The sequence below is a fragment of the Magnolia sinica genome, chromosome 4, assembly GCF_029962835.1.
Source record: "Magnolia sinica isolate HGM2019 chromosome 4, MsV1, whole genome shotgun sequence".
Taxonomy (NCBI): Eukaryota; Viridiplantae; Streptophyta; class Magnoliopsida; order Magnoliales; family Magnoliaceae; genus Magnolia; species Magnolia sinica.
Window position 1 is genome coordinate 47,108,025 of NC_080576.1, and position 11,094 is coordinate 47,119,118.

An 11,094-nucleotide genomic window follows, 5' to 3' on the forward strand; every position below is an offset into this window, starting at 1 on the left:
AATGATCTTTAAAAAAAATGGATGGATGGCGTGGATACAACCTTTACATCACGGTGGGCCCTACATAGCCCCTGCTGGGACCCAGTCCGTTCAGGTTGGATGCCGATTAGATACTTACAAGTTGAGTAGAGAGTCGGCTACTGAAGTGATGTCACCAAGTTCTGTTGTATCCACACACTCCATCCATTTTTAGATATCATTTTACGGGATGAGCCAAAGAACGAGGCAGATAAAAATTTGTAGTGGACCCCACCACAAAAAACAGTGGGGAGAGTGATTCTCACTGTTGAAACTATCTTAAGGCCTACCATAATGTTTATTTAAAATCCAACCTGTTCAAATGTTAGAAAAGACATGAAATAAGGGGAAACACAAATATCAGCTTGATCTAAAACTTTTGTGGCCTTTAAAAGTTTTTAATGGTGGGCGTCACTGTCCCCACTGTTTTCTGTGCTGGGTCCAATGGAGCTTTGGATTTAACTCATTCTTTGGATATTGCCCTAAAATGATCTATAGGAATGGATGGAAGGTGTGGATACAAAACATACATCATGGCGTGGGCCACGGAACTTGGTGACGTCACTTCAGTACCTGTCAGTGGCTAATCCGCGCCCGTTCAGGCTGGGGCAAGACGCAATCCGCTTCGAATCTTGGCTACGAAAAAGCTAACGGTCATAGAGGCCAAAGAGGGAAGAAAAGAATACTCATTTTTTCAAAAAATCTATTCCAAAATAGTAAAATAAGGGGAAAGAAAATAAAATTAAGGCAGAGGATCTCAATCCTAAGAAATCTTCCAAACCACCGTTTCCTAATGGCAGAATCGCCTCAGTTTCGCATTGGTGCTTCAATGAAGGAATCTCCAATCTGTTCTGAATTCCTTCCTTGCATTCGATATTACTTTCCCAACTTCTTTAGAGAATGTGCTTTGTCCTCTGATCAGACCTTTCCCGGGGCCCGCTTCTGTCAAGAAATCCTCGCTTCCAATCACTTTGTCTTCATAGAAACCCGCCATGGGAAAAAATAAAATACAATATTTTTATATAAAATTAATCCAATTGAATCATCCAATAAATGCAGCAGCCCATTCTGTAAATTGCATCGATTTCCGATGAGCAGCCCAAAATCATCAAATTACCTCCAAAGCGAAAATTGAGAGTTGTTCTCATTTGAATTTTTTTGGGTTTTTTGTTATTTGTTCGAATGGCTTCTTCTCCAGTCACCATTGTTGAGAGCATGCCCGAAGCTGTGAAGCAGAGCCGCTACGCGATGAAGAGGTGTTTTGCAAGGTATGTCATGGGAGAAACTGCTATGGGTGCTTGTGAGGATCCTAATCTCCCGCCAATCCCCATTCTAACATGGGTGTGATAGATCCAGGCTGTTCATAGGTGGGGCCCACAGCATACATGCCATCGCTGGTCCAGTCATCAGGTGGCCGGCACACGTGCATTGACCATTATTGTCAATTCCTTTAGACCATCCAATTTCTCGCACACGCATGGCCCACCCGGTGACAGGAATGGTCCGATTTTCAGGTTAACCACACTGAAATGATGGGTCCCACCTGAAGAACACGCTGGATTTCCCATACGTGTCCTGCATTGGTATGTGTTTGGTGAGTAGCCCTGGAGTCCGACTCTCACAAGTAGCCAGCACATTTCTCATCATCATCATCAACGTCGTCAAAATCTCTCTCTCTCTCTCTCTCTCTCTCTCTCTCTCTCTACATGGTCTGATTTCCTAATTGAAGAACAGGTACATCAGTAAAGGGAAAAGATTAATGAAATCCCATCATTTACTGGAGGAATTGGAGAGATCGATTGACGACAAGGGCGAAAGAAACAAGGTTTTGGAGGGCTTTCTTGGCTACATCATTTGTTCCACTCAGGTGAACTTCCCTTTGTGCATATGAGTTTTCCAAGCTTACAGGTATTATAACAGGATTGCATAGATGTTACGATCTTCCTGAAACTCATATATGTTATCTGAAAATTGCAGGAGGCAGCTGTTGATCCTCCGAACGTTGCGTTGGCAATAAGATCCAACCCCGGAATGTGGGAATATGTTAAGGTGAATGCAGACGATCTGGTAATAGATGCGATCACGGCTTCAGAGTTCTTAAAATTCAAGGAAACCATCTCCCATGAGAACTGGTATGTTACTATTCACAATAATCAACTAGGATGAATTAGATGAACCTTCACTTGAGGCCGGTGTGTATTGTATCCTTGGCGCCTCGACATTGTACAAATGGGGTTCATGGTTCGGTAATCCCCACCGATGATCTGATGGCCCCACCATGGTGCCTCCAAGATTGGAACATCCCATGGTGGACCATTTGCAGGCAAGGGTTTGGAACTACTATCTTTCTTCTTCTTCTTTTTTTTTTTTTGTTTTTTTTTTTTTTTTGTTAATGTCCTCTACTAACAGTGGGGCCTATCAAATGAATGTCAAGATCACAGAACCATGGGTCCCATATGTTTGGGTGGAGGATCCTGTAAGTCCTGATAGAATCAAACCAAACACAATTTCCATTATGTAGACTTTCAATTGTAACACATCGTCTATGTACAGGGCAGTCGATGAAAACTCATTAGAAGTGGACTTCAGACCCTTTGAATTTCATACACCTCATATGGCCTTACCTTCATCGATCGGTAATGGGGTCCAATTCGTTGCGAAATTCTTATCCTTGAAACTCAGGCGGGACTCCAAGAGTATGAATTCTTTGCTGGATTACTTGATCGCTCTTAATCATCGAGGAGAAGTAAGAAATGGATTTGAAAGAAATGATACTACTGTCGTAAGATCAGACAATTAACGGTTTTCTTTTTACATGCAAAAATCACAGAGTCTTATGGTTAGCGAAGGCCTCAACAATGTGAAGAAGCTTCAGATGGCATTGCTCCTGGCGAGAACGTTCCTCAATGCACTTCCCAAAGATACACCATTCCGTAAGTTCGAGCTGAGGTAGTTCTACATATCCTCTTGTATTCCATTTTACAACTCAAGGTTAATACCTGCTGCGGCCTTAAAAACCCGAAATTGATGTTGGGTGTTTTGACGTTTCCAGATTCAAGGACTGGGGTTTGGAGAAAGGATGGGGTGATACTGCCGAACGGGTCGGAGAGACAATCAATGCGCTCTCTGAGATACTTCAAGCGCCGGATCCTTTGAATATGGAGAAGTTCTTTAGTAGAGTTCCGACAACCTTTAGCATTGTTATTTTCACACCCCATGGCTACTTTGGGCAAGTGGGTGTTCTTGGTTTGCCTGATACTGGTGGTCAGGTACAAAATCTTATCCACCAGTTAATGATTTCATCATGTAATGCTGGATGTAAAGAAACAGATTTTTTCCCCTTCTTGTTCGACCCAACAATTGTACGGGTGGGGGGGACCTTTCAGCAATTGATCTGGTGGGCCCATAATGGAATGGGGCATGCTGTAAATTCTCCTGTATTGGCTGATCATATCCATCAGATGAAACTAGAATATTACAGTCAGTGGTTCCATATTACAAGGGACCCAGTTGAATGGTTAGGATCATAAGATGGAAGGGGTTTCTGGGTCATCTGAGAACCATCAGATGAATAATTTGGATTACCAAAACTTGGGTACCATATGTACTTATTGGGCCAGAAAAAGATGCTTGATTGAACATTGTATGTTTTGAACAGGTAGTTTATATTCTAGATCAAGTAAAAGCCTTAGAGGAGGAAATGCTACTCAGAATTAAGCGGCAAGGATTGACTGTGACGCCTCGAATTCTGGTGGTAAGTTATCGATGATCGATAAATAAAGTTACAAGTACAGCGACATTTGAGTAGAAGATAAAACCATTTCATCTATTATACAGGTTACACGGCTTATACCAGAATCTCGGGGGACTACATGTAACCTGGAATTGGAGCGGATCCTGAACACTAAACATTCACACATTCTCCGAGTGCCATTCATGACAGAGGATGGAGTCCTGCGCCATTGGGTTTCTCGTTTCGATGACTACCCCTACCTAGAGAGATTTGCCAAGGCACATCGTCCCTCAACCATCTGAATTACCATTATTGTTTTCTTTTCTATCACCCATTCTATTCATAGTAACTGAAGTCCTTGGATCCTTAGGACGCATCTGCCAAAATCATCGAGCACTTGGAAGGAAAACCAGACCTGATCATCGGAAATTACACAGATGGAAACTTGGTGGCATCTCTAATGGCAAGCAAGCTTGGGATAACTCAGGTGTGACATTTTCCATCACTTCATTAACTACTGAATTCCTAGTTTTGATTTGTCAATGTATTACTGTTAACAAATTACTTTATGAAATTTGCATGTTTGTTCAGATCATAGTTCTAAAACTCATCAAGGAATTGACATGACAATCTATCCAACTTTGTGTAGCTTTTTTCTTTATTGGATTCGCCTTTGTGTAACTTCATCTAAGCCTTCTCCCAACTAATTGGGTTTGACTACCGAAAATCTATTCTACTATTCCACTCTATCAAGGACTATATCCTCAGTTAAACCATTGCCCTTCTAGAGTGTTCAACTTGAGTCCACTCCTAACTGGTGCAGTTTTTGGTCTCCATTGCACATGGCCAAACTGATGCAGCTGGATTGGTCCTGTGTATGAGATCAGTCTCACAAAGTGGGACCCACTCTAGATCATCCGTTACTAGCGCATTACATAGACTTCGGACTGGGCTGAGTCAGCTTAATCACTCTAGTCCTATCCAATTAATCACTTTCTATCTGATTAGGATGGATAGAGGTAGAGTTAGATTAGGATTTATGATCTTTATCATCTTCGAACCTCTATAAAAGAGTGTAATCTCTAGATTAGTAGCAATTTATTTTGAATATTTTTAATGTTAAAATGAACGGTAAAGATTTTCTCCATGAAATTCCAACAAGGTTGTGTTGCATAGACCTTCACCAAATCACTCACGGGTCCACCCATAGCTGTGCCATGGTGTCCGTTGCTGAGATGCTCACAGGACTGTGAAGACATTCATCACCTTTTACAAACCATCCATCCAAGTCTACTTTCCCTCATCTTATTAACTATTGGTGCTACTCTTAAGTTCCCTTGAATGCATTCATTTCTAATTCTATCCTTCCTAGTCTTGCCACTCATCCATCTCAACATTTTCATTCTAGATACACTGATCCTATGAACATGTTATTCCTCGACTACCCAACATTCTGTTCGCATTTAGTTTCACAATGCAGTCTTTACAAGTTGACCTGACGAAGCCATCAAGTCAACCCAACTGGTTGGACATTAAAAAAGAATTGGGTTTTTGCTTTCTCTAACCATGTTTCAGATCCTAACATAAGCTCACTAATACAAGTAACATTTCCAATGTCTACCTTTAATTGAAGAGACCAAGTTCTTATTCGTAATGAAACTATACCTCATTTCACTTAGTAATTTTTATTCATGTCTATGACTTTATTCCAATGTTTATGATGTGATATGTTCTTAATCCAGGGAACCATAGCCCATGCTCTGGAGAAGACCAAGTATGAAGATTCAGACATCAATTGGAAAGAACTAGACCCAAAGTACCATTTCTCATGCCAATTCACCGCTGACATAATCGCCATGAACACAACTGATTTTGTCATCACCAGCACTTTCCAAGAAATCGCAGGAAGGTCAGAGAACAATCAGCATTTTAGAAATCAAGTTTGTGTTTTAATTTGTACTTTAATTGAATTGCAATAATTGGTTTGGTTAAATGCAGATGATCAAATTGAAATTTGAATGTTGTCTTCTGCAGTAAGGATAGGCCTGGACAGTATGAAAGCCATGCTGCATTTACACTTCCAGGGCTATACAGAGTTGTCTCAGGCATCAATGTCTTCGATCCTAAATTCAACATAGCGGCCCCTGGCGCTGATCAATCCATGTATTTCCCATATACAGAGAAAGAAAAAAGGATGACATCTTTTCATCCGGCCATTGAAGAGCTACTCTACAGTAAAGAACAAAACAATGAGCATATGTAAGTTACATAATCTTGGCTATAATGCATTGAAAACTGCAATACATAAATTTGGAAAGGCAACTAAACAACACTCTACATGTCCAGTAAAATGCCTGATCAACCATTTGCTTCACCCATAAAATCCATGTGGACCCCACCTCATATTGGGTGATACCCTAATCCTCCACAATTGATGATCCTAACCATTTGATCACCCCCCTTTAAATGTGGACAATTGGTTGTAAAGTCTGTTTCCACAGGATGGTTTGGATCATCTAATAAGGAGATCCCTTGCTGACGTTCTGCCAGAAATAGCTTAGGTTAGCAGAAAGCAGGTCCCACGTGTAATATTGCTTGGCCAAACTTAGAAAATGCCATTTCTTTCAGTCGAGGATCAAATAATACCTCATCACATACATTCCATGATTACTTCTAGTATTTCATGATGCATATCTTTAAGTATATTACAGTGCTAACACTATACTGTATAGATAGGCATATACCCATGTACTTTAATCTATATCAGTACAAGTTTCTAACATTTGTATTGCACTATGACTGAAAACAGAGGATTTCTTGAAGACAGGAAGAAACCCATCATCTTCTCAATGGCAAGACTAGATATAGTGAAGAACATCACCGGATTAACGGAGTGGTATGGTAAGAACAAGCGGCTGAGGGAATTGGTAAATCTTGTTGTTGTCGCAGCCTTCTTCGATGAGTCCAAATCGAAAGACAGAGAAGAAATGAGCGAGATAAAGAAGATGCATATGCTGATTGAGAATTACAAACTAAAGGGCCAGATCAGATGGATAGCAGCTCAAAATGATAGAATCCGGAATGGAGAGCTTTACCGTTGCATCGCCGATACTAAGGGAGCTTTCGTGCAGGTTTGATCAATACATCTTAGAATAGTTTCATCGATGTTGGTCTCTAAATTTCTATTGACTTATCTTTTGTTGGTTACAGCCTGCCTTGTATGAAGCATTTGGTCTTACAATCATCGAGGCGATGAACTGTGGACTACCCACCTTCGCAACCAATCAAGGTGGGCCAGCCGAGATAATTGTTGATGGAGTTTCTGGCTTCCACATTGATCCAACCAATGGAGATGAATCGAGCAACAAGATTGCAGATTTCTTTGAGAAATGCAAGCAAGACAGGGAACACTGGTATAAGCTGTCCAAGGGTGGGCTTCAACGCATTGAGGAGTGGTAATTCAATAACCCACAAATCTATAACTAGAGTTGTTAAATATTCACAATCAGTGTTCAAACTATCGGTATTGATACAAGTTTCGCTGGCCAGGGATACGGAAACAATATTGATATCGCCAATAATAGTCGATAAATGGAAATGCGGGGAAACATTGGGAAAATATGGAGAAAATGGTGGAATTTTTCAATGAAACTTCAAGAGATACTAAAATACACATATTTTCATATTTAAGAACAAAAAAAATTACAAAAAGAATGCATATATAATAAGTTTCAATTTAATGGGGCCTAAAAGCATATGTTGTTGTAATAAATCAGTCCAACCATCCCATCTATCCATCGATATTTCAAAATACTGACAACACGATACTTCGCCTGAAAGGAAACAACGAAAGATTGTGGTCTCTATATCACCCATGTTCCAATAATGATAACATACCGGTATTATCGATATTATCGTCAATAAATTGAACACCGCATACAACCATGCGCCTAAAAAAATAAATAAATAACTGAAATGAATTTTTTTAACAAAAAGATGTCTAGTAATATCAATACGTTAGCGATGTTATTGAAATATTGTCTATACACTAGCGATACAAGTGACACCTGAAATTTACACAATAAAAAATATTGGCAATATCGATAAATTAGAAATACAAGAGCGATACCTGGAATTTATGCAGTCAAAAATATTGGCGATATTGATACATTGGCAATACTTAGCAATACATCACCAATACCTGATATTTTTTATATTACCAGTGTTATCAGTATTGCCGAGCTGGAGATATAATAATATCAGGGATATTTTGATAATATTGGGGATATTTCGAACAATGGTCACAATCAAACTTCTTGAGGCTTGCATGCTACTTCAGATGAACACTATATTCGTAAGTTGGTCTTATCCACAAGCTTTAATGATCACATTAATTTGTACTTAACTGTAAGTAGGTCCCACATTGCTTAGTGAAGCAATGCAACATCAAAATCCCATGAAAAAAATTGTTGTGGTCCATTCAGGTCATTATGTGGTCCATTCAGGTCATTGCGGTGACTCGTCCAGCCAGCTGGGTTTAGATAGGATGGCATTGGCATGAAAAAATGCAGTTCAAATGCCCTGCGAGCGGCTCAAGCAATGGGAATCTGAAAAGCCTTGCAAACACAAAGTCCACATGCAGCCATTAAGACTCAATGATTTTCCTCCAGCTCAAGCACTGAAAAATTGAGATGCACTCATGGAGAAAAACTCAATTTATTTACTCAAAAAACAAAAATAAATAAATAAATAAATAAAAATTAAAAATTAAAGATACAATATAAAGGAAGGCATCTATACTAAAACCCCAAATCTAAATGAAGCATTTATACTAAACCTAAACCTAATCAGTCTGAACCACTCACTACTCAAACTCATTCAATGTAAAAATACCAAAACACTCCTAAGTAAATAGCTAATCAAAGCAACTAGATTGAAAAGAGAACACACTATATGACGGAAATCAAACCCTCACCATTCCATCAAGTCCCATTACTGTCATCCAGGATCATAACAGTGATTTGTTCAGAATTCCACATTAATCTGGACCATCGAATGTTTTTATTGCGGGCTGTCTGAAAATCAATGATGAAGATGGTCTTGGCCCAGATGGGGCCTGCATAAAAGATTCTTTGATTTCATTGAGAAATCAAAATTTTCCACATTGCTTAGATGCACCCACATGTTCCCATCAATACAATAAGCCTCGAATCTTTCTTGTATCATATTCTGCAACAATGTAGCATATGTTGCTAATTAGCTTTTCTTTTCAAATTCTAGTATATTTCACTCATGAACCACTGATTTTCAAGGTAGTGTATATGCTTACATGTTTCTTTAATGGGATTGTATTGCAGCTACACGTGGAAGATCTATGCAAACAAGGTAATGAATATGGGGTCAATCTACAACTTCTGGAGGCAAGTGAGCAAGGAAGAAAAACAAGCCAAACAGCGGTATCTCCAAATGTTTTACAATCTCCAGTTCAGAAACTTGGTAAGTTAGAAGGAATTGATTTCTGGATATGTAGTAAAACTACAAACAAAAGAAATTTGATAGTTCGTCGTTATATTTCTATCCCCATTCACTTTGTATCTACTTTAGGTGTTAGGACAGTACTCCTTACACTCAAATTCTGCCTCTGGCAGTAGACTGTTACAAAAAGTGCATTCATCATGAGGAGAGTGTACATACCAGTTCCCATGGGGAAATGACAATTATTATACACCCTACACTTTTATTCAAACACCCATTTTTCTATTTGGGTATTGAAGTAGTACACTTCACACTTTTTCTACTTGTCGTAGTAGACTAGTACCAAAATTGCACCATTCCAACACCCAAAAGTAGGAAAAAACGGTGTATACAATACAAAAAAAAAAAAAAAAAAAAAAAAAAAAAAAAAGAAAAAAAAAAGAAAGAAAGAAAAAGAGGTCTTAAGTATTATCTCCCAAAATATATTATTGACTTTTGCTGATGTTTTACTGTCTGTAATGGGACTCTTGCAGGCAAAACATCTGCTAATGGCTGCATCTGAAACCAGAAAACTTGAATCATCAACACTAGTGGGGAAACCTCAACCACCAAAAAGGTATTTTAATGTTGCAACTAACACTTGCTAATGCAGTGTCTTGGCTTCTGTGAACCTGTGTCATTCAAAAATGCAACAACAGCCTTGTTGAATTAAGATAAGTGATCAAGTGGTAAAGTATATACACCGTAATTCAGTACATAAGCTCTTGACGACTGGCATTTCACATCAAGATCTAAACCAATGTAACTTCGTCTCCATGTGGTGTGCTATCTAGGATCTTGGTCATCACAAAAGATGCAGGGTGAACTATACACTGACCTACGGTTTAACGTCTATATGCCTGACTATTAGCTCATCTAATTACATCTATTATTGAGGCTCATTTTCATTATTAAGTGAAAATAAATTGTGGGCTTTTTCTGGTTTATGCATTTTTTATTACTTACAACTTACTGTTTGTTCTCTTTGTGATAGCAAGAGTCCACAATCGAGATTCTCAAGGTGAAAAGAAAAGTCTTAACTTTCTTACTAGGTTATTTCATTAAGTTGGTTAATTGAATAATCATTGGAATTGACTTCTATGAATCTTGGCTAATTGCTGACGTCTCTGCTTATGGTAACAGAGTTTTCTTAAGCTGCTTCCATTCAAAACAATCTTCTTCAAAAGCATGAAGGACATCAACTCGGCAAGCTTGAAATCGCCTTGGTTGGAGTTTGGTGGCGATTATTCCACTTTCATTTCCCAACGTTCGATTGAAATTGTTTTGAACATTTATATTTGTAATTAAACAAAAATAACAGAAGATGTGTTCTATTGAGCATTGTTGATTGAATGAAAGGCTTGGGGTGTTTGTGGTTTTCATGAAAGTCATCTACACAAAAACCAAATATGAAAAAAGAAAATGACTTTTGGCCGAGATTGGCCTAGTGATGGTTTAAGCCATGATAATCATACCTTGACATCTACTAAGGTTGGGTTTGGAAGTACTCCCAATCGACTTTTGAACTGGCCAGACAGGCCAGACATATATATATATATATATATATATATATATATATAGGGAAAAGGTTCTATACGGTCGAGCTCATGGGAACTCCCCATGAGGTCGAGCTGTGTGGGCCCCACCATGATGTATGTCGAACATCAACACCGCGCATTTGATGGGTCCCATTTAAATTATGGGATATCCCAAAAATCAGCTGTATACGGAGCTTTGGTGGGCCATACCATCTAAAATGATGTGAAGACATGCCTAAAACATATAAAAGCACTTGGTGGGGCCCACCTGAAATTTGGATGCGCCTGAAA

General features: G+C 38.9%; 1 protein-coding gene across 1 annotated transcript; it reads left to right on the top strand.

The window, feature by feature from the left end:
- The first annotated feature begins 574 nt into the window (after positions 1-574).
- LOC131243083 (sucrose synthase 7-like) lies at positions 575-10,645 on the top strand. Its single transcript, XM_058242171.1, has 17 exons — positions 575-1,286; positions 1,753-1,885; positions 1,996-2,150; positions 2,572-2,764; positions 2,849-2,967; positions 3,071-3,287; positions 3,677-3,772; positions 3,856-4,029; positions 4,122-4,238; positions 5,494-5,660; positions 5,786-6,010; positions 6,561-6,882; positions 6,962-7,206; positions 9,109-9,247; positions 9,760-9,842; positions 10,260-10,286; positions 10,409-10,645. The coding sequence occupies exons 1-17, from the start codon at positions 1,201-1,203 to the stop codon at positions 10,455-10,457; spliced, it is 2,547 nt and encodes an 848-aa protein (XP_058098154.1). The 5' UTR covers positions 575-1,200; the 3' UTR covers positions 10,458-10,645.
- The last annotated feature ends 449 nt before the right edge of the window (positions 10,646-11,094 follow it).